The 20,291-nt window shown below is 50.2% G+C and overlaps 2 protein-coding genes across 14 annotated transcripts in view; both read left to right on the top strand.

The window, feature by feature from the left end:
- Positions 1-11,843, top strand: part of DNMT1 (DNA methyltransferase 1) — a 62,348-nt gene extending 50,505 nt beyond the window's left edge. For 9 of the 13 annotated variants that reach the window (XM_086409218.1, XM_086409223.1, XM_086409215.1 and 6 more), the window contains 7 exons: positions 219-385; positions 769-946; positions 1,637-1,832; positions 2,145-2,308; positions 2,436-2,552; positions 3,322-3,412; positions 11,015-11,843. In XM_086409218.1, coding sequence (XP_086265344.1) covers positions 219-385; positions 769-946; positions 1,637-1,832; positions 2,145-2,308; positions 2,436-2,552; positions 3,322-3,412; positions 11,015-11,139 — 1,038 coding nt within the window. In that variant the 3' untranslated portion in view covers positions 11,140-11,843. Of the gene's footprint in view, positions 1-218; positions 386-768; positions 947-1,636; positions 1,833-2,144; positions 2,309-2,435; positions 2,553-3,321; positions 3,413-3,783; positions 4,169-11,014 lie in introns of those variants that run through there. The other 4 variants (XM_086409217.1, XM_086409216.1, XM_086409222.1 and 1 more) reach the window with 2 other exon arrangements.
- A 3,799-nt stretch (positions 11,844-15,642) lies between these two features.
- Positions 15,643-20,240, top strand: EIF3G (eukaryotic translation initiation factor 3 subunit G). Its single transcript, XM_086409235.1, has 11 exons — positions 15,643-15,694; positions 15,843-15,889; positions 16,481-16,564; positions 16,673-16,761; positions 16,911-16,970; positions 18,139-18,243; positions 18,345-18,534; positions 19,269-19,376; positions 19,495-19,631; positions 19,718-19,824; positions 20,116-20,240. The coding sequence occupies exons 1-11, from the start codon at positions 15,675-15,677 to the stop codon at positions 20,129-20,131; spliced, it is 963 nt and encodes a 320-aa protein (XP_086265361.1). The 5' UTR covers positions 15,643-15,674; the 3' UTR covers positions 20,132-20,240.
- The last annotated feature ends 51 nt before the right edge of the window (positions 20,241-20,291 follow it).

Here is a 20,291-nt window from a genome sequence, read left to right as displayed (position 1 = left end):
ATGAACAGGGGAGTCTGCTGGGCTGCAGTCCATGGGATTGCAAAGATTCGGACGCAACTGAAGCAACTTAGCACTAGCACTGTGGTTTAACTAAGGGCTCTCTGGGTGAGCTTCACACCGGCCAGCTGCTCCCCAAAGTCAGATGCCACGGACCCCAGCCCTTGGACCAGCGAGTCAGGGTGCCCGCTGACTGTGCATCTCTGGTCCTCCCCGCATAGGCTGGTCAGTACGGCGTGGCCCAGACTCGGAGGCGAGCCATCATCCTGGCTGCAGCCCCTGGGGAGCCACTCCCGCTGTTCCCGGAGCCGTTGCATGTGTTCGCACCCAGGGCCTGCCAGCTGAGCGTCGTGGTGGACGACAAGAAGTTTGTCAGCAACATCACCAGGTAGGAGCCCTGCCCGCCCGTGGTCGTGGTGCCGGTGAGGCTCGGGGGAGCAGGGTGGTGCCGGGGGACCTCAGTGACAAGGCCTGGGCCCAGAGAAGGTGTTAGCGAGGAGCAGTGGTGTGGGGTCCAGTGTGCCCCCAGAACGCTCTGCCCCCTGGGCTCATCCTGCCCGAGCACCCTGAGTACAGGGCCACAGCCAGAGCCCACACTCTACACAGGGTCTGAGGAGAGTGCTGCCCCGGTGACCTCGGGTAGCCCTTTGACCGCGAGTTGAGGTCCCCTTTTCTGGAGAAGATGGTGCCAGTCGTTGGGGATAGCAGCTGTAACTCAGGTGACAGTAGCTGTGTGTCCCAGAGGTACCAACCCTCCATGCTTTGCTGCAGGTTGAGCTCGGGTCCCTTCCGAACCATCACCGTGCGGGACACCATGTCCGACCTCCCTGAGATCCGGAACGGGGCCTCGGCACTGGAGATTTCATACAACGGGGAGCCCCAGTCCTGGTTCCAGAGGCAGCTCCGGGGCTCGCAGTACCAGCCCATCCTCAGGGATCATATTTGCAAGGTGACCAGAGGAGGCCTCCCTACAGCTGCCTGTTGGGGACAGAGCTGCGGGTGGAGCCCAGCCTGGGCTGGGGGAGCTGATGTCTGCCCCTCCCCTTCCACTCCTTCTGCTCTTGATCCCTCACCGGTAGACCAGCGTTATCTCAGCCGGCCCCCAGCCTCACCACCTCACCTCCTCCTGCTTCTCCTCTTACTTCCCACACTCTCACCACCACCACCCTCCCCCACCACAGTACTTGGCCGTGGGAAGTGTTCATCAGAGCTTATTACTCTGAAGTAACAGGTCTAGGAAGACCTTATAGTCTTTTCCTAGAATAGGTCTGGAATGGCCACTGTCTCCCACTGCGTCTCTCACCACCCCTGTTCTCTGGGAGACCGCAGGGCTCCCCTCCTCTGGCTCCACCTGTGCCACGCAAGCTCCTCCCAAACCCTCCCTGCACTTGCCAGAAGCCGCCCCTTCACCCATCCTCCCTTATTCCACATCCCCGCTCTGGAGATGTCAATGCACGTGTATGACTCCAGGCTGTGCACTGGGGTTACTGTCAGTCTCCCCCAGTGAGATACAAGCCCCTGGGGGCTCCTAGTCGCCTCCAATGTGCCCAGTGCCCACCACGACAGCACCCAGCCCCCATGGTTCCTGCTTGGGTGCTCCCCGAACTGGGCGACAGCCGGGCCTGCTGTGCTCCTCCAGGACATGAGCGCCTTGGTGGCTGCCCGCATGCGGCACATCCCCCTGGCCCCGGGCTCGGACTGGCGTGACCTGCCCAACATTGAGGTGCGGCTCTCTGATGGCACCCTGGCCCGGAAGCTGCGGTACAACTACCACGACAAGAAGAACGGCTGCAGCAGCAGCGGCGCCCTCCGTGGGGTCTGCTCCTGTGTGGAAGGTGGGGCACCCCCTCCCCGTGCCCTGGCCTCTGGGTATGGCTTCCTCCTGCTTGGTGCGAAGCTTCCAGCCCCCTTAGGGTCTGCAGCCATGCGGGGGGCTCAAGGGAAGGGGCACGGTCTCAGGCTTTCTCAGCAGGAGGTGCAGGGGCTCAGGAGCCCAGTGGCCCTGAGCTGGGTGCAGACCCACCAGACCTGGGTGTCCCTGCTCTAAATAAAGGCTGCTGAAAGCAGGGCTTATAGGGAGGCTCCGCCCGGTGGACTGTCCTCACGCCCCGCTCCCACGGCCCCATCACAGCCCTCTCTCCCTGCAGGCAAGCCCTGTGAGCCTGCGGCCCGACAGTTTAACACCCTTATCCCCTGGTGCCTGCCCCACACTGGGAACAGGCACAACCACTGGGCCGGCCTCTACGGGCGTCTCGAGTGGGACGGCTTCTTCAGTACAACTGTCACCAACCCCGAGCCCATGGGCAAGCAGGTAGGTCTGCGGGCCCCTCGGGCCTGGTGGGGACGGACTCGCTGGCCAGGGCCATCGTGGGCTTCCGGTGGCACGGTCGTAGGTGGTCGCCTCTCACACCCTCCCCCACCATGCTTCTCGCCCCCAGGGCCGCGTGCTCCACCCCGAGCAGCACCGAGTGGTGAGCGTCCGGGAGTGTGCCCGCTCCCAGGGCTTCCCCGACACCTATCGGCTGTTCGGCAACATCCTGGACAAGCACCGGCAGGTCAGTGGACGGACGCTGAGGCGGGGCCGGCCGGCAGCTCCCACGATGCAGGCCCGTCGAGAGGGAGACCAGGGTGGGGTGGGTCCGTGGGGAGCTTGGCTCACACGGTCGCTTCTGAGGGGATGCTGAACCCCCACAGCTGGTTGACTGGCTGGCCTCAGTATTCCCAGGAGGGTGGTGGTAAGAAGCGGGTAACCCGCCATCCCTGGGGCCTCGGGTCCTCATGGGTCAGGTGGAATCACTAAGTGTGTGGTTGCTATTGACAGCTGAAGGAGATTTAGCCCAAAGGAAACTTCCAGCACATCACACAAAGCAGGCTGAGCGTGTGGTGGTGCAAATTCACTGTTTTGTCACTAAGCATTGAAATGAACCAGTATTTCCTCCTGTTCCTCCGAGTACTAGTTTTGGCTCTTAATTAAGGTACATCCAAGTAATGCAGGTGCATGGCTGGGGTTACAGCGAGACTTTCCCATTTCACACCACCCTCACCCCCCTCAACATGCTGTTCTCCCAGAGTATCAACTTTCAGCCAGAAGTGAGACCTGGTGGCTTTTGTATCTGGATTCTAAGATTTTCTAAAGCCCTTTAAATCCCCTTTCTCTGGCTGATTCTTGACCCATCAGCGTTTGGGGTGGGAAGAGGGTGCAGTGGAAGGGCTTTGTAGGCCTCTGTGAGCCTGAGGCCAGGGACCCAGTGCCCGGGTCTGAGTGGAGGCTGGTGCTGACTCCAGCCATGCCAAACCAGGTGTCGCCCTCCTTCCCTCCTGCAGGTGGGTAATGCTGTGCCGCCGCCACTGGCCAAAGCCATCGGCTTGGAGATCAAGCGCTGCATGTTGGCCAAAGCGCGCGAGAGCGCCTCAGGTATGGTGGGGGCGGACTCGGCAAGGGTGTGATGTTCTGGGGCGACCCACCCAGTGGCCTCGCGTCTCTCTCAGGGTTGCTGTGAGACTGAGCAGGCAGGCGGGTGGGTAAGTGGACAGGCACTGGGGCCCGGTTCTGTCCTGTGGCAGAGTCTGGCTCGGCTGGGCCCACCGTGGACGCTAACCCAGGCAGTCTTAGAAGCCTTTAGGGGACACCTGAGTAGTGCTCAGTCTCTCTGAATGTTGATACAGAGCTGCCACAGGTTCTTACCTGGTCATCCTTTAACATCGACACCTGGGTATTAACATAGCTCCTGATTGATGTACCTGTCGTACTTGTCTGTTGCTTACTGTAGCATACGTTCCCTGCAGTGACTCTCCCTTTTATTTCCCTTCAGCTAAAATCAAGGAGGAGGCTGCCAAGGACTAGTTCTCTCCTCCTATCACCCATGTTTCTGCCACCAGAGATCCCCAACGTGCACTGATATTGTTGTATTTTTCACATGTCAATCAGTCAGTTCAGATGTGTCGTATGCGGTGTTTGTGGCCTTGGCTGACATGAAGCTCTTCAGTGAGATTTGCCTATCGGCTAATTTGACTTAGTGATCAAACTGTGCAGTACTTTGTCCATTCTGGATTTTAAAAGTTTTTTATTACGCATTATATAAAATTTACCACTGTATGAAGTGGAAATTAAGACTTTATGTAGTTTTTATATGTTGTAATATTTCTTCAAATAAATCTCTCCTATAAATCACCCTGGGTGGCGACTCACAATTTACGAGGGACTTCTGGCTGCCTCTCCACTGAGGCAGGATGAGAGTGGGGTCCTTAGTGCCAAGTGTGACCCCACAGAGGTGTTGGTCTGAAGTTAGATCACTCTATGTGTATTTGGGGTAGAGATTGTGACTCGGTGCTGGCCAATAACATGCAAGTAGAACTTGCTGGTGGTGTTTTTAGGAAAGCCTTTTATTTATTTATTTTTTGGCTACACTGTGAAGCATGCAGGGTCTTAATTCACCAACCACGAATCGAACCTGCATTGGGAGCATGGAGTCTTAACCACTGGACCACTGGGGAAGTCCCCAGGAAGCCTTAGTTGGCCTTCCTCGTGGCCTTGTTATCTCTTTGGTCTGGAGTGGGCTGTGATGCCTGGCAGTGTAGTGACTGTCTTGTGACCACGAGGCCAGAAGCCCCACACAACAGATGGTGGCACAAGAAGAGAATCATCAGTTGGAGCCCTGGCCTGCCACCCCCAGACAGACCCTGTATTTACTTAAGAATCTGTTAGGTGGACTTTCCATGTTTTCAGCCTGACTGAATTCTAAGAGGAACAAACCTTTTCTTTGACTCATCTTTGGGAAAGACCTGTATAAAATGACAATGAAGCAGAAGCAGACAAACAAGTGTCACTCACCAGCACAAACCCCAGAGGGCCACTGTTAAGATGTCAAGTAGCACGTGCCCCACCTCTATGTATTCAGGAGGGTACTCGGTGGCGCCTCTACTGGAACATGCCATGCAAGTCACAGGTGCCTTAATCACAAGACTAAAGGACTAGAGAGCGTTCAAATGTAAGATCCATTCAGCTCCTTCATAAGTAGTCTGGCTTCCCTGGTGGCTCAGTCAGTAAAGAATCTGCCTGCCAATGCAGGAGGCTCAGGTTTGACCCCTGGGTGAGGAAGATCCCCTCAAGAAGGAAATAGCAACCCACTCTGGTGTTCTTGCGTGGAGAATCCCCATGGACAGAAGAGCCTGGTAGACTACAGTCCATGGGGTTGCAAGAGTCGGACACGACTTCACGACTTAACAACTAATCTACCACATAGTAAGTAAGTAAATGTCTCATCTTCCTGCTGTTGTAAACAGCACCATGCTGAGCATCCTTGGATAGACTCTTCCATTGTGTCACAAGGTCCGTCTAGTCAAAGCTGTGGTTTTTTCCAGTAGTCATAGAGCTGTGAGAGTTGGACCATAAAGAAGGCTGAGCGCCAAAGAATTGATGCTTTCGAACTGTCGTTCTGGAGAAGACTGGAGACTTGCAGACCTGGGACTGCAAGGAGATCAAACCAGTCAATCCTAAAGGAAATCAACCCTGAGTATGTATTGGAAGGATTGATGCTGAAGCTGAAGCTCCAATACTTTGGCCACTTGATGTGAAGAGCCCACCTCATTAGAAAAAACCCTGATGGTGGGACAGATTGAAGGCAGGAGGAAAAGGGGACGACAGAGGATGAGATGGTTGGATGGCATCACTGACTCAATGGACATGTGTTTGAGCAAGCTCCGGGAGACAATGAAGGACAGGGAAGCCTGGTGTGCTGCAATCCATGGGGTCACAGTCGGAAATGACTTAACGACTGATAATTTAATTCTGTCAAAGCTCATGACAGACTTGAGGGATTTTAAGCCTTTTTCTGTGTTTGTGTACAGTTCAATGGCATCCAATACAATCACTCTGTTGTAGGACCATCACCACTGTATTTCCAGAACATTTTTATCATCCCAAACAATCTTCATAGCCACTAAATAACAACCCCTCATTCCCATCTCCCCCCGCCCAGCCCCTGGTAACCTCTACCCTATACTTTCTGAGTTTCCCCATTCTAGGCATCTCATAGAAATGGGATCATAGTTAGCCTTCTGCATCTGACTTCTTTCACTCAGCAGAACTCTCTCTGGGTTCATCCGTGTTATAGCGCTGGTCAGAACTTCCTTTTTAAGGGTGAATGACATTCCCTCGTATGTATACACGTTTTGTCCATCAGTCTGTCAATGGACATTTGCACTGCTTCCACCTTCTGGCTATTGTGAATAATGCTGGAGTAAACGCTGATGTACAAGTATCTCTCTGAGGTCCCGCTTTCAAGTCTCTGGAGTATATACCTTGGAACAGAATTGTTGGATCACAGGCTACTTCTATGTTTAACTTGTTGAGGAACCAGCAAAAACTTTTTTATAGCAACTGTACCATTTTACATTTGTGCTAGCAACACACAGATGTTCAAATCTCTTTACATCTTTGCCCACACTTGTTACTTTTTGTTTCATAAATGCCATCCTAGTAGTGTCTCGCTGTGGTTTTTACTGGTTTCAGGTTTATGGTGTGTGTGTGCGTACATGTTCATTTTAATTTTTTAAAATTGTGAAATACATATGATGTAATTTTCCACCTTAACCATTTTTAAGTGTGCAGTTCAACGGCACTAAGTAATTTCACACTGCAATTACATCAGTACCATCCATCTCTAGAACTCTCTTCATCTTGTGAAACTGAAACTCTGTCCCCATTAAACACCAATTCTGAAGGCTGGGGGAAGGATGGATTGGGAGTCTGGGGTCAGCAGATGCAAATGATCATATATAGGATGGATAAACAAGGTCCTACTATGTAGCACAGGGAACTATATTCAAAAGCCTGTGATAAACCACAGTGGAAAAGAATATGAAAAAGAATATATACATGTATAATTGACTCAGTTTACTGTACAATAGAAATTAACAATACTGTAAATCAACTACACCTCACGTCTTCTGTTTGTTTTGGTTTTTTGGCCATGCCCTGTGGCTTGCAGAATCTTTTCTTAAATTTTAATTTTTATTGTAGTATTGTGAAAGTTGCTTAGTTGTGTCCAACTCTTTGCCACCCCGTGGACTCTCACCTGCCAGGCTCCTCTGTCCATGGGATTCTCCAGGCCAGAATAGTGGAGTGGGTTCCCTTCTCCATGGGATCTTCCCAAACAAGGGATTGAACCCAGGTCTCCTGAATTGCAGGCAGATTCTTTATCATCTGAGACACCAGGGAAGCCCAAGAAAACTCAAGTGGGCAGGTGGCTTATCCCGTCTCCAGGAGATCTTCCCAACCCAGGGGTCAAACCCCCGTCTCTTATGTCTCCTGCATTGGTAGATGGGCTCTTTACCAGTAGCACCTCCTGGGAGGCCCTTAGGTCACCACAGAACATTGAATAGTTCCCTGTGCTGTATAGTAGGCTGTCATTAGTTATCTGTTATACACAGTAATGTATATATGTCAATTCCAGTCTCCCATTTCATCCCACCCTCTTCTCCCCTTGCTATCCGTAAGTTATCCTCTATATCTGTATCTCTATTTCTGCTCAACAAATAAATTCATCTACCATTTTTCTAGATTCCACATAGAAGCATTATGTACAATATTTATTTTTCTCTTTCTGACTTCACCCTGTATGACAGTCTAGGTCCATCCACATCTCTGCAAATAGCACTATTTCATTCCTTTTATGGCTGAGTAATATTCCATTGCATACATGTACCACATCTTCTTTATTCCTCTGTTGATGGACATTTAGGTTTCTTCCATGTCCTGACTGTTGTAAATAGTGTTGCATTGAACATTGTGGTGCATGTATCTTTTTGAGTTATGTTTCTCTCCGGGTGTATGCACATGACAGCTTGCAGAATTTTAGTTTCCTGACCAGGGACTGAATAAACCTGGGCCCTCAGCAGTGAGAGCCCAGAGTCCTAACCACTGGACCACCAGGGAATTCCCAGAAGCTCCTTCCTTTTAAAACTGAATAATATTCCACTGTATGGATGGACCACATTTTGTTCATTCATTCATCCATCAATGGACACTAGGGTTGCTTCCACCTTCAGGCTAGTGTGAATCATGCTGCTATGAATGTGGATGTACAAACATCTGTTCAAGGCCATACTTTCAGTTCCTTTCTGTATATACCCGGAAATGCTGGGTCATATTTCTATTCTGTAGTCATTCTATTTCTACATTTTTGAGGACCCATCATACTGTTTTCCACAACAGCCAAGTTGTGTTTTTGTTTTTTTATTTTTTGACTTCACCCCACGGCATGTGGGATCCTAATTCCCTGATCAGGGGTTGAACCCACATCCCCTGCATTGAAAGATGGAGTCTTAACCACTGGACCGCTGGGGAAGTCCAGATTGTTTTGTTTTTAATGAAATGCTTATTCAAAGCACAGATGAAGACTCTCTGTCTTTCCCGCCTGCTACTTCCTCAGACACAACCATGATGAAAGTGTTGCTGTGTTTCCTTCCTGTCTAGGTTTTTCCACCGTTACCACATGTTCCTAAACTCAGTTATTTTCTGCATCTTTAAAAAACATTAGGTTCATCTATTCTACGCGTATCTATTGGCAACCTGTTTTTCTCAAGCACGTTTGCAATTTTCAAACAAAAGCAAGCTATAGAAAAAAAGATGACACTGAATCCCACAATGGCCAAAACGAATGGTCAGTACTTGTTTCCCCTTTTTGTGTCACAAGGAAGCTTTTCTAACACCCCATCATCGCCACAGTGACAACGATCACGCACATATGTAATGTGTCCACACTGACATGCAATCATTTGCAACTACTAATTGAAAACTAACACAAACAATCACACAACCACTGATCTACCACTGACTATTCCAGCACTGGTTCCAGTGCTGGGCAAGCATGCAGCAATCACACAGACCAGCATCATCCCCAGCTGTCTCAAGAACAAAGTGAGCAGACAAACTCCACAAAGAATGAGGGGATTTTGAAAAGCAAGAAATACTACAATCAAAATAAAGCAGAGAACATGGGGACTTCTCTGGTGGCCCAGTACCTAAGACTCCATGCTCCCAATGCAGGGGGCTCGGGTTTGATCCCTGGTCAGGGAACTAGATCCTGCATGCTACAAATCGAGATCCCACATGCCATGACAAAGATAGAAAATTCCACTTGGCCAAATACATAATTTTTTTTAAAAAAACAATGAATTGGGATGGTCTGACTCTGACTCTGATCCTTAATTTGTTCCTTTCCAGATTTTATTATTAAAATGCACACATGTATGTGCAGCTGGACTTTTTTCTAAAGATCTGGCTCTTTTTTTTTTTCCAAGGATAGCTGGACTTTCTACTTGTATATTTGCCTATGTCATCAACTGCCCAGATCAAGATGCAGAAAATTCCCTTCACCTGCCTGGCACTGCAAGCTGGTTCCATCTCCATTAAGAGATGATCACAGATGATTTGTTACTATGGGTTAGTTTCGCCTGTTAGAGAATTTCACACCAGTGGAATCCTATGGTGTCTCTTCATTTGTGTCTGAGACGTGCATCCGTGTCACTGTCAGTCATTTGCTTCCCTTTATTGCTACATGGTACTCCATTGTAGAGATGCAACAGTTTGTGCATGCCTCTGCTGATGGAGTTTTGAATTCTGTTATGACCTGCATTGTGTCTCCCACAAAATTCATATGTTGAATAACCCCAGTACCTCAGAATGTGAATATATTTGAGGATAGAATCTTAAAAAAATGTTTTAAAGATAAATAAAATGAGGTCATTAGGGTGGGCCCTAAGCCAACAGGCCTGGTGTCCTTATAAGGACCATGTGAAGACACAGGGAGAAGACAGCCATCCACAAGCCAGGGAGATAGGACTCAGAGGACATTTTGATCTCAGACTCCCAGCCTCCAGAACTGTGAGAAAATAAATGTTCATTGTTTATGAGCTGTTCAGTCTGGTATTTTGTTATGGCAGAAACAAATTCAAATGATTCCCAATTTGGGCCATTGTGAATAAGTCTGCTGTGAATGTTCATGTGCATGTCCTAATATGTGACCTTTTGTGGATGTGTGTTTCTGGTGCTTTTGAAGAATACCAAGAAGTGGAATCCCACCTATGAGCACCAGTGAGTCCCTTGAAACTGCTGCCAAATTTCTGAGCAGTGCCACACCCTGAGTGTCCACACTCCCCTCCTGACGCCCTCTGTAGAGTTCCTTCCACTCTTGTCTTTTTTTTTTTTTTAATTATTTTTATTTTGGGCTGCACTGGGTCTTCACTGCTGTGTTCGGGCTTTTCTCTAGTTGTGAGCAGGGGGCTCCTCACTGCAGTGGCTTCTCTCGTGGGGCACAGGCTCCAGGCATGTGAGGGCTTCAGCAGTTGCGGCTCCCAAGCTCCAGGTGCGCAGGCTCAGTAGGAGCACAGGAGTTTAGTGTTCCATGGCATGTGGGATCTTCCCAGACCAGGGATCAAACCCCTGTCCCTTGCATTGGCAGGCAGATTCTTTCCCACTGGACCACCAGGGGAGTCCTGCTCTTATCTTGGCTGCTGTCCTGTGGAGTCTCTGGATGTGGACAGAATGTTGGTGTGGTGATAAAGGACCACAAGAATGGCTCAGGGACTTCTTTTCCATCCAGCCTTGGACTCAGGCTTCTCCCCACTGTCCTATGCTTCCCTTGGCCCCCTTTTTTATCCCTTAGAAAATACCTGATTTGAAAAAAAAATACATGTTCAATGTTTAAGAAAAAGTTTTCCAGGGATTGCCCTGGCAGTCCAGTGGTTAAAACTCTGTGCTTCCACTGAAGCGGGTGCAGGTTTGATTCTTAATCAGGGAACTAAAGTCTCATATGATGTGTGGTGTAGCCACCACATAAATAAATAGAGAACTAAAAAGAAAATTGTATTCCATACAGAAAGAATACTGCGATGGAAGTACAAGCAAACCTCAGAGATGTTGCAGGTCTAGTTGTAAACCACTGCAGTAAAGCAAATACCGAAATTAATCGATAAAGAAAATATGAGTCACAATTTTTTTTTGTTTGTTTTCTAGGGCATATAAAAGTCATGTTTGGGGGATTCCTTGATGGCTTAGTGGTAAAGAATCTGCCTGCCAGTGCAGGAGACACGGATTCAATCCCTGATCCAGGAAGATCCCACATGCTGCAGAGCAACTAAGCCCATGTGCCGCAACAATTAAGTTTGTGCCCTAGAGCCTGGGGGCCGCAACTGCTGAAGCCATGGAGCCCTAGAGCTTGCACTCCGAAACAGGAGAAGCCGCTGCAATAAGAAGCTTGGGCACTGCAACTAGGGAGTAATCCCTGCTGTCCACAACTAGAGAAAAGCCCAAGCAGCAACAAAGACCCAACACAGTCAAAAAGAAATACATTTTAAAAATAAATAAGAGTCATGTTTGGACTTCCTGGTGGTCCAGTGGTTAAGGGTCTGCCTGCCAGTGCAGGGAAGTGAAGTGAAAGTCACTCACTCATGTCTGACTCTTTGAGACTCCAATACAGTCCATGGAGTTCTCCAGGCCAGAATACTGGACTGGGTAGCCTTTCCCTTCTCCAGGGGATCTTCCCAACCCAGGGACTGAACCCAGGTCTCCCACACTGCAGACGGATTCTTTACCAGCTGAGCCACAAGGGAAGACTGCCAGTGCAGAGAACAGGGGTTCAATCCCTGGTCCAAGAAGATTCCACATGCCGTGAGGCAACTAAGCCTGTGAGCCACCACTACTGAGCCTGTGCTCCAAAGACCCTGCTGTGCAACAGGGGGAGCCACCACAGGAGAAACCCCTTTGGCCGCAACTAGAGAAAGCCCTCACAGTAATGAAGACCCAGTGCAGCCCAAAGTAAAATAATTTTTTAAAGTCATGTTTACACTATGTGTATACGTGTGTATGTGCTCAGTGGCGTCCAGCTCTTTGTGACCCCAGTGGGACTGTAGCCCACTAGGCTCCTCTGTCCAGGGCATCCTACAGGCAAGAATACTGGAGCGGGTTGCCGTTTTCTTCTCCAGGGAATCTTCCTGACTCAGGGATCAAACCCACAGCTCTTACATCTCCTGCATTGGCAGTTGGATTCTTTACCACAAGCGACACCTGGGAAGCCCTATGTAGTCTATTTAAAGTGCACAATAGTATTATGTCTAGAAAAAAAAAAAACTTTTAATTTAATAATACTTTACTGCTGCTGCTGCTGCTAAGTCCCTTCAGTCGTGTCCGACTCTGTGCGAGCCCATGGACTACAGCCTACCAGGCTCCTCCATCCATGGGATTTTCCAGGCAAGAGTACTGGAGTGGGGTGCCATTGCCTTCTCCGAATACTTTACTGCTAAAAATGCTAAATAAACATCATCTGACCATGCAGGGTTCCCACCAACCTTCAATTGGTAGGAAATCTATCAAGTGCAATGAAACAAACTATGCCTATAAAGATGAGGCCAAATCGAAACACCCAGAAGCATCAGTGTTTAGTGGTTAAGGTCCTTCTGGGTAGCCAGAAATGGGCACAGTTTTCTCTAACAGGGGTGAAGCTCGTTGGGCAATATTTAGCTAATCCCTTAGTCATGACAGTTGTGCTGTTTTCAGTTCCAACCCTTCAAACCACATTGCACTGGGCGCCTTCTTATAGCCAGTTTAGGGCACTTGGATGTATATTTCCTTAGGCCCCTTCTAGAAGAGGACATGCAAATTTGTGAATATGAAAAACATGTTAAAAGGACTTCCCTGATGGTCCATGGCTAAGACTTCAAGTTACCAATGCAGGGGGTGGGGGACGGGGCCGGTTCGATCCCTGGTCAGGGAACCAGACCCCACAAGCGGCAACTAAGAGTGCATGCTGCAACTAAAGATCCCACATGCAACTAAGACAGGCTGCAGCCAAGTAAGGAAATACAAAAAAAGAAGAGATTTAAAAAACATATTGTATATACATTACATCTCGCATATGTAACATAGGGTGTGTGCTATATATTAACATGAAAAATATAATTTTATAGTTTATGTATATGTTTACATTTAAACCAAAAAAAAATCAGATGGTAAAAATTTTAACTAAAACAGCATTTAAAAAATAACCTTCTCTTTCCCGATGGCTTCCTCTCAAAGCATTCTCTCAGCAATAGTTTGATAATTCTGTTCCTAAAATAGCTTGAATGTATCTACATATCTATCTATTATTAAAGATATACAAAAATTGGTTCCTATAGCATATGCCATTTTATACCTTGCTTCATGTTCTTTTCTTGGATGTATTTTTAACATGAACTCAAGTAGATCTACTTCCTTAAGGACTGAATAGCATTTAATAGATTACAGCATAGCATGTCTTTTTTTCTTTTAATATTTATTTATTTGGCTACACCAGGTCTTAGTTGCAGCATGCCAGATCTTCCCTGACCAGGGATCAAACCCAGGCCCCCTGCATCGGGAGCTCTGAGTCGTAGCCACTGGAGCACCGGGGAAGTCCCAGCAGCATAACACGTCTTAATCTATTTAACCAGCCACTGTTAAGGGACAGATAGGAATTTCCAGTTTTTGCTGTCATGAACAGTACTGTTCGGATAGCTTGTTCTCACATCTTTACATACATTCCCAGGTTTTTCTCACAGGTTGAATTGTCAACTGATTCAAAGGAAAACACGTATGTGTACTTAAGTTTTAGTAGATATCATCAGTATGCCATCTGAAGAGTTTGCATAATCTCACTAACAAAGTACAGGAGTGTCTTTTTCTCTGTATCTTTGCTACCACTGAGTAATATCAAATTTTTACAGTTTTGCCCAACTGCAACTTTCATTGTTTGGATTTTGCATTTCTTGAAGTAAACTTTAGTGAGTTTGCACAAATGTTTCTTGACCCTTTGTACAAACTTTATAATAGATTCATCTGTTGTCAGACTGCCCTCTTTTTTTTTTTTTGGTGGTGCCTCACAGCTTGCAGTCCTAGTTTCCTGACCAGGAGTTGAACCCGTGACCCCTACAATAGAAGTCTGAAGTCCTAACCACTGATTGTTACTGTTGTTCAGTTGCTAAGTCTTGGCCGACTCTTTGTAACCCCATGGACTGCAGCACGCCAAGCTTCCCTGTCCTTCATTATCTCTCAGAGTTTGCTCAAAGTCATGTCTACTGAGTCAGTGATGCTATCTAACCATCTCATCGTCTGCTGCCCTCTGGACCACCAGGAACTCCCAACCACTCTCTTTATTTACTTATTTTCCCAGCCTCCTTCCTGGTCTCCTGCTAATTTATTCCTTTCCACCCTATCCTCTACAGGCTTCTAGAATAATCTTTCTCACAAGAAAATCTGGTCACATTGGGTGACCATTCAGAACATGTCAGTGCCTCACCCACACCCCACATCCTGCAGGATAGAGAGCCTATGCTGGGAATTCCATGGTGGTCCAGTGGCTAAAACTCTGTGCCCAAGATACAGGGGGGCTGGGTTTGATCCCTGGTCAGGGAACTAGTTCCCACGTGCCACAGCTAAGACTCTATGCAGCCAAATAAATAAAAATAAATATTTTTAAAACCTTATATATATATATATATAAAAGAGACTACGATCTTTAGTCTAGTTTTTAAAGTCCTTTATAATCTGGTTCCTATCGGTTCCAAATACCCACAAATTGAGCACTTATCAAGTGTAGACACTCTGAGGGTGCTGGGGACCCAGAAGTGAACGAAGCAGGCAAATATCTTTCTGCAGCAGTCTACAGCAGTTTTTACCATTTTTTTCATTATCGTCCCTCTAAAAGAGAAAAATGGAATTATCTTCAATTTAAATCAATGTTAATCTAATTACATTTAATTTCTCCCTAATAGAAATTAAATGTTTAGTAATAAGATTTTGTCTGGGAGGGTTGGCTTTGGAGGGCCACAAGTCATTGTCATCTCCAAGTTGGTTTTTTTGTTTTTTTGCCACAGAACAATTAATTTTGGTCCCCTTGGGAGTCATATCACTCCCACTGAGAATGCATGCAGTAGAGGGAAAGCTGGACAATAAGCAATAAATTAAAGAAAATGGAAAAGATTATATCAGGGAGCCAAGAATGTTACTAGGAATTCCCTGGTGGTCCAGTGGTTAAAACTCTGCACTTCCACTGCAGGGCCCAGGTCTGATACCTGGTTAGGGAATTAAGATCCTGCAATCTTTACCGTTCGGAGGGGAAAGAAAGAAAAAAGTTACTCAAAGAGGGAGAATAGTAAGGGGGTGACTTGATATCTTGGTCATTTGAATCAGGAAAGTTCTTTCCAGACAAGGAAGACCAGTTTTGGTTTCTTCAGCTGAAAAATGGAAACGATAATTTCCTCCTCACAGTTCCTGCAAACAGTAAGAACTATATAATTGAGCTTATTGTCATTATTTTTAATTTTTTAAAAAAGGTAAATGAAAAGGTCCGGTGGTTAAGACTCAGTGATCCCAATGCAGGCGCTCCTGGTCCAGGAACTAGATCCCACATGCCGCAACTAAGACCCAGCGCAGCCAAATAAATAAATAAACAAGATTTTAAGGTAAATGAGCCGAGCCTCTATTCAGCTATTAATAGGAAGATAACAGGGCCCAGCCTCTCACACAGCCGGCACCTCTACCTCCGTCCGTAGGGGGCGCTGTGGAGCAGCCGTACTGCTCTAGGCAGCGGAACCGGAAGTCTCTGTCACCTCTTACTTCCGGTCTTTGGCCCAGGCTTGGGCTGCGTGGGGATTTTGTAATGCCGACCGGAGACTTTGAGTGAGTCTGGGGCCGTGGAGGGGGTTTGGGAGGCAGACTAGGTGTGGGGGGCGGTCCTAGAAGTTAATATGGAGCCTAGGTGCGTCGAGGCCGCGGGAGCCGTGCCTCGCCTCACTCATCCCTCCTTTTGACAAACTTGTCCCCGCAGTTCGAAGCCCAGTTGGGCGGACCAGGTGGAAGAGGAAGGAGAGGATGGTGAGTCTACCTTGTCGCCTCGGGTCACCGCAGCCCGGCCTCCCCCCGCCGCTCCCAGGCCGTCACTGCTGCCTGCTCTGATCCTCCACCCTGGCACCGCCGTCAGACCCTGCATCTCCCCTCACGGCCAGCCCCTGCCCCGCGCCACTCTCATCTGGGCCAGCCTATCTCCAGCTCCATATGTTCACCAGCCAGCCCATCTTCTAACGTGCCACCGCCCAAGTCCTTGATGCCAGCACTTCCGCTTCCCTACTCTGGGGAGGAAATTTTAACAGCCACGCTCCTGCCTTTGTATTAATACTATTGCCCGGAGGCCTATGGCCCTCCCCTGCCCTCAGGCCAGGGATCCCCTGTGCTTCTCATTGCTGGAAGTTACTACGTGCCAGCTCCGTGTCCCTGGATGGCTATCCCAAGACACTTCCTGGCCAGTCCTCTGCCCTTGGTCCCGCCTTTCTCAACTCCTGGTGCAGGCATCATCCCAAAGGTCCCTTGATTTCAGCTTGGGAATTCCTGTCCCTGCCCACCCCTACCCCACCCCCCCCCCCCCCCCCGCCCACAGCTGACCCCTGCTCCCTCCACTCCCTGTCACAGACAAATGTGTCACCAGCGAGCTCCTCAAGGGGATCCCCCTGGCCACTGGGGATACCAGTCCAGAGCCTGAGCTACTGCCGGGAGGTGAGTGACCGACTTCACTCCAGCCCTGAGCCGTCTCTCTCCCCAGCCTCCTTCCTTCTGGTCCCTCTTACCCAGGGCTCAGTTCCTTTGTCTCTTCCCCTCTCCCAGCTCCACTACCGCCTCCCAAGGAGGTCATCAATGGAAACATCAAAACAGTGACGGAGTATAAGATAGATGAGGATGGCAAGAAGTTCAAGGTGAGGCTGGGGAAGAGGTGGGAGCCCTTTGCTTGAGGGGCACTTGGACTAGGAGAGAGTGATGTGTTGGATGTCTTGATGAGGAAGATCTGCTGGCTCTAGGAACCTTGAGGAGCAGAACGCCCAAACCTTTCCCCTCCTGTCCACAGATTGTCCGCACCTTCAGAATTGAGACCCGGAAGGCCTCAAAGGCTGTGGCAAGGAGGAAGGTAAGACCCTTCTCCCCCTGTCTTGGGGGCTCCTCCAGGGCTGACTCAGAGTAAAAATAGGAGTTCTTTTCCCCATTGCCTTCATTTTTAGAAGTGGGGTTTAACTGTTTGTTAAACAGTTCCCTGGTGGCTCAGTGGTAAAGAATCTGCCTGCAGTGCAGGAGATGCTGGTTTATCCCTGGGTCGGGACAATACCTTGGAGAAGGGGATGACTACCCACTCCAGTTTTCTTGCCTAGAGAATTCCATGGACAGAGGAGCCTGGTGGGCTACAGTCCATAGGGTCACAAAAAGTTGGGCATGATTCAGAGACTAGTGCTTTTTTGTTTTTTTCTAATGTTTTGGTTGCACCACACAACATGTGGGATCTTAGTTCCCTGAGCAAGGCTTGAACCCACGCCTCGGGCATTGGGAGTGCGGAGTCTTAACCACTGGGCCACCGGGGAAGTCCCCTGTGTGTACCTGTTTTGTTGGAGCAGAACTGAGGCCTGTGTGCAGTCCGTGGGGGGCCCTGAAAAGTCCAGCAGGAGTGGGATCGGAGGGGTTGGTTCTTACTTCTCCTGGCTTGTCGCCTGGGAGGAACAGAGCCAAGCCCTCCTGTGAGGTGGTCGTAGCAGCAGGAGTGATGGCAGTAAATACATTTTGTATGGTTACCTACATACTCTGTGTTAGACCCAGGTGCTTCGTGGGGAGTATTTTCTCGTTCAGTTCCCCTAGCATTCCAGGAAGGTGTCGGGGGAGCATTGTGGTCCCTTATAGGGGAGGATGCCGAGGTGCAGGTTGTTTAAGGAGCTCAAGGCCCCTGGAAATCTGGGTGATCCTGCACACCCCTGAGTATCACTCAGTGGGAGCTGGTCTGTTACCTGCACAGCCCCTGCCAGGGGTTGTTGGCTCTGGGCCTGTTTACCCCTGAGCTTCAATTCTCTCATCTGTAACATGAGGCTGAGAGCTGCCCCTACTCCTGGAGCTGGCATGAAGCTGGGGCCTGACATGCCCTCAGGGAACAGAAACTGTCGTCATCACTTCTCCAAGGAGCATTTGAGGAGGGCGGTGAATAGGGTTCAAGACCCACCCACCCTCAAGGTGGCTCTTGTTAAGTCTAGGGTGCAAATGGAGGGGGTCCCGCTTGTCCTTGCCCTGACCTGTCCCCCATCCTGCCTTGAGCTCAGAACTGGAAGAAGTTTGGGAACTCAGAATTTGACCCACCGGGGCCCAACGTAGCTACCACCACAGTCAGCGATGATGTATCCATGACATTCATCACCAGCAAAGAGGTAAGTGGGGTGGCTGGCAGGGGGAGCCAGTGGCCAGGGTGTTACTGGAGGCACCAGGGGAGCGGCTGCCCCTTCTGAACTGCCCCCACCTGCCCTGCCAGGATCTGAACTGCCAGGAAGAGGAGGATCCAATGAACAAGCTCAAGGGCCAGAAGATAGTGTCCTGCCGAATCTGCAAGGGCGACCACTGGACCACCCGCTGCCCCTACAAGGACACGCTGGGGCCCATGCAGAAGGAGCTGGCCGAACAGCTGGGCCTGTCCACTGGCGAGAAGGAGAAGCTCCCCGGAGGTGCCAGGACCTTGGGATACGGCTGGCAGGCTTGGTGGTTGGGGGGAGGAGTGGGAGTGGAGCGCAGGAATTGCGTGCGTCTCTGGGAGTCGCGGGTCCTCACCTGGGGTCTGGACAGGACCACCGCCGTTGGTGGTTATTGCCTCCCACGCAGCAGCAAGGCTGTGGCCACAGCCCACGTTGGTCTGTGGGAGAGACTGCAGGTGGGCGCTCTGCTGGTGACACCACCCGTCTCTTGCCGTTGGGGTTTGTGAGAGCCTCTAGTGAGCACGGCTGCAGGCGTAAGGACGTGAGTAGTGAGGGGAGAAGGCTGTTCTCTCAGTGTGTCTGTCCTAACTGGAGCTTGCTGTGTGTGTGCACACACACACACTGGAGTTCTATACTTGTGACTCGTGTGCGCAGCCACTTGTCACCTGTCCCCGGGACGGGAACCTGGGGGCTGTTGCTACCCTGTGTACTGTCTTGCTGTGTGTGAGGCTGGGCGTTTTCTCACGGTGTGTTCTCTCACTCTTCCTGTGCTGCTAGGAGGCAGGGCATGTGGGTGGGTCAATTTCCTGGACGTGACCTTTAAGTCTTTTTAGTCCTTTTAAGACCTTTAGCCCTTGAGAGATCCCCCGGATGCCTGTGGTTTGAGAGAGAGAGTGCTTGGGGCTGGATCATGGCCACAGCGGCTAACATCCTGGGCCAGGCCTGTGCCGGGGGAGGCTTGACCTAACCTTGCTTCTGGTCCCCAGAGCTGGAGCCTGTGCAGGCCACTCAAAACAAGACTGGGAAGTACGTGCCTCCGAGCCTGCGCGACGGGGCCAGCCGCCGTGGGGAGTCCATGCAGCCCAACCGCAGAGGTGAGGCGGGGAGGGCACCCCAGCGCCGGGCTGATGCGTGGGCGGGCACCCCTTGTACCCTATGATTATCCCATGGGTGGGGCCGGCCCCTCACTGACGCCTCTCCTTGCCTGCCCAGCTGATGACAATGCCACCATCCGTGTCACCAACCTGTCTGAGGACACTCGTGAGACCGACCTGCAGGAGCTCTTCCGGCCCTTTGGCTCCATCTCCCGCATCTACCTGGCAAAGGACAAGACCACCGGCCAGTCCAAGGTGGGCCAGCGGCCGTGGGGCGGGGTGGGGTCCTGACTCCCAACTGTGCCCCGAGCGTTGTCCCTGACCCCCACTCCCTCCCCCAGGGCTTTGCCTTCATCAGCTTCCACCGCCGCGAGGACGCTGCGCGTGCCATTGCCGGGGTGTCCGGCTTTGGCTACGACCACCTCATCCTCAACGTCGAGTGGGCCAAGTAAGACCTCTGCCCTCCACCGCCCCTCGTGGCATCGTAGCTGATGCTTGGGCTGACTGTGGGCCTCGCCAGGGCTGTCCCGGGGCGTGGGTCTTTGGCTCTCCTTTGCTTCTCGTGGAGGGCCCCACACCCCAAGGCCTGTCTGGCCCCTGGTGTGCTCCGTGCCCCGTCCCCCTCCTCCCCGTTGAGTTCATGTTGTGTATGTAAGATGAGTGGTGGTCCTGGGACTCCCTAAAGGGTCTAGAGCTCCCCCACTTGCCATCCTCACCCACCTCATGCTTCCCTTTCTAGGCCATCAACCAATTAAGCCAGCTGCTGCTGTTGCTGCTCAGCCCCTGGCCCCGGGACCCTTCAGTGACAGAAGTCAGCCTCCTGGAGCAGGGGATTTCAGGGCAATAAAAAGTCTTTAGTCTCTAGCCTTGTGCTGTTACATTTATTCCCTGATGTCAATCACACTGTTGTGGGTG

This window comes from Bos grunniens, chromosome 7, assembly GCF_055505025.1.
Source record: "Bos grunniens cultivar Pamir isolate PY7600 chromosome 7, Bosgru_T2T1.0, whole genome shotgun sequence".
Taxonomy (NCBI): domain Eukaryota; kingdom Metazoa; phylum Chordata; class Mammalia; order Artiodactyla; family Bovidae; genus Bos; species Bos grunniens.
The sequence above is the reverse complement of the archived record's forward strand: the minus strand, read 5'-3'. Positions and strand labels throughout refer to the sequence as shown.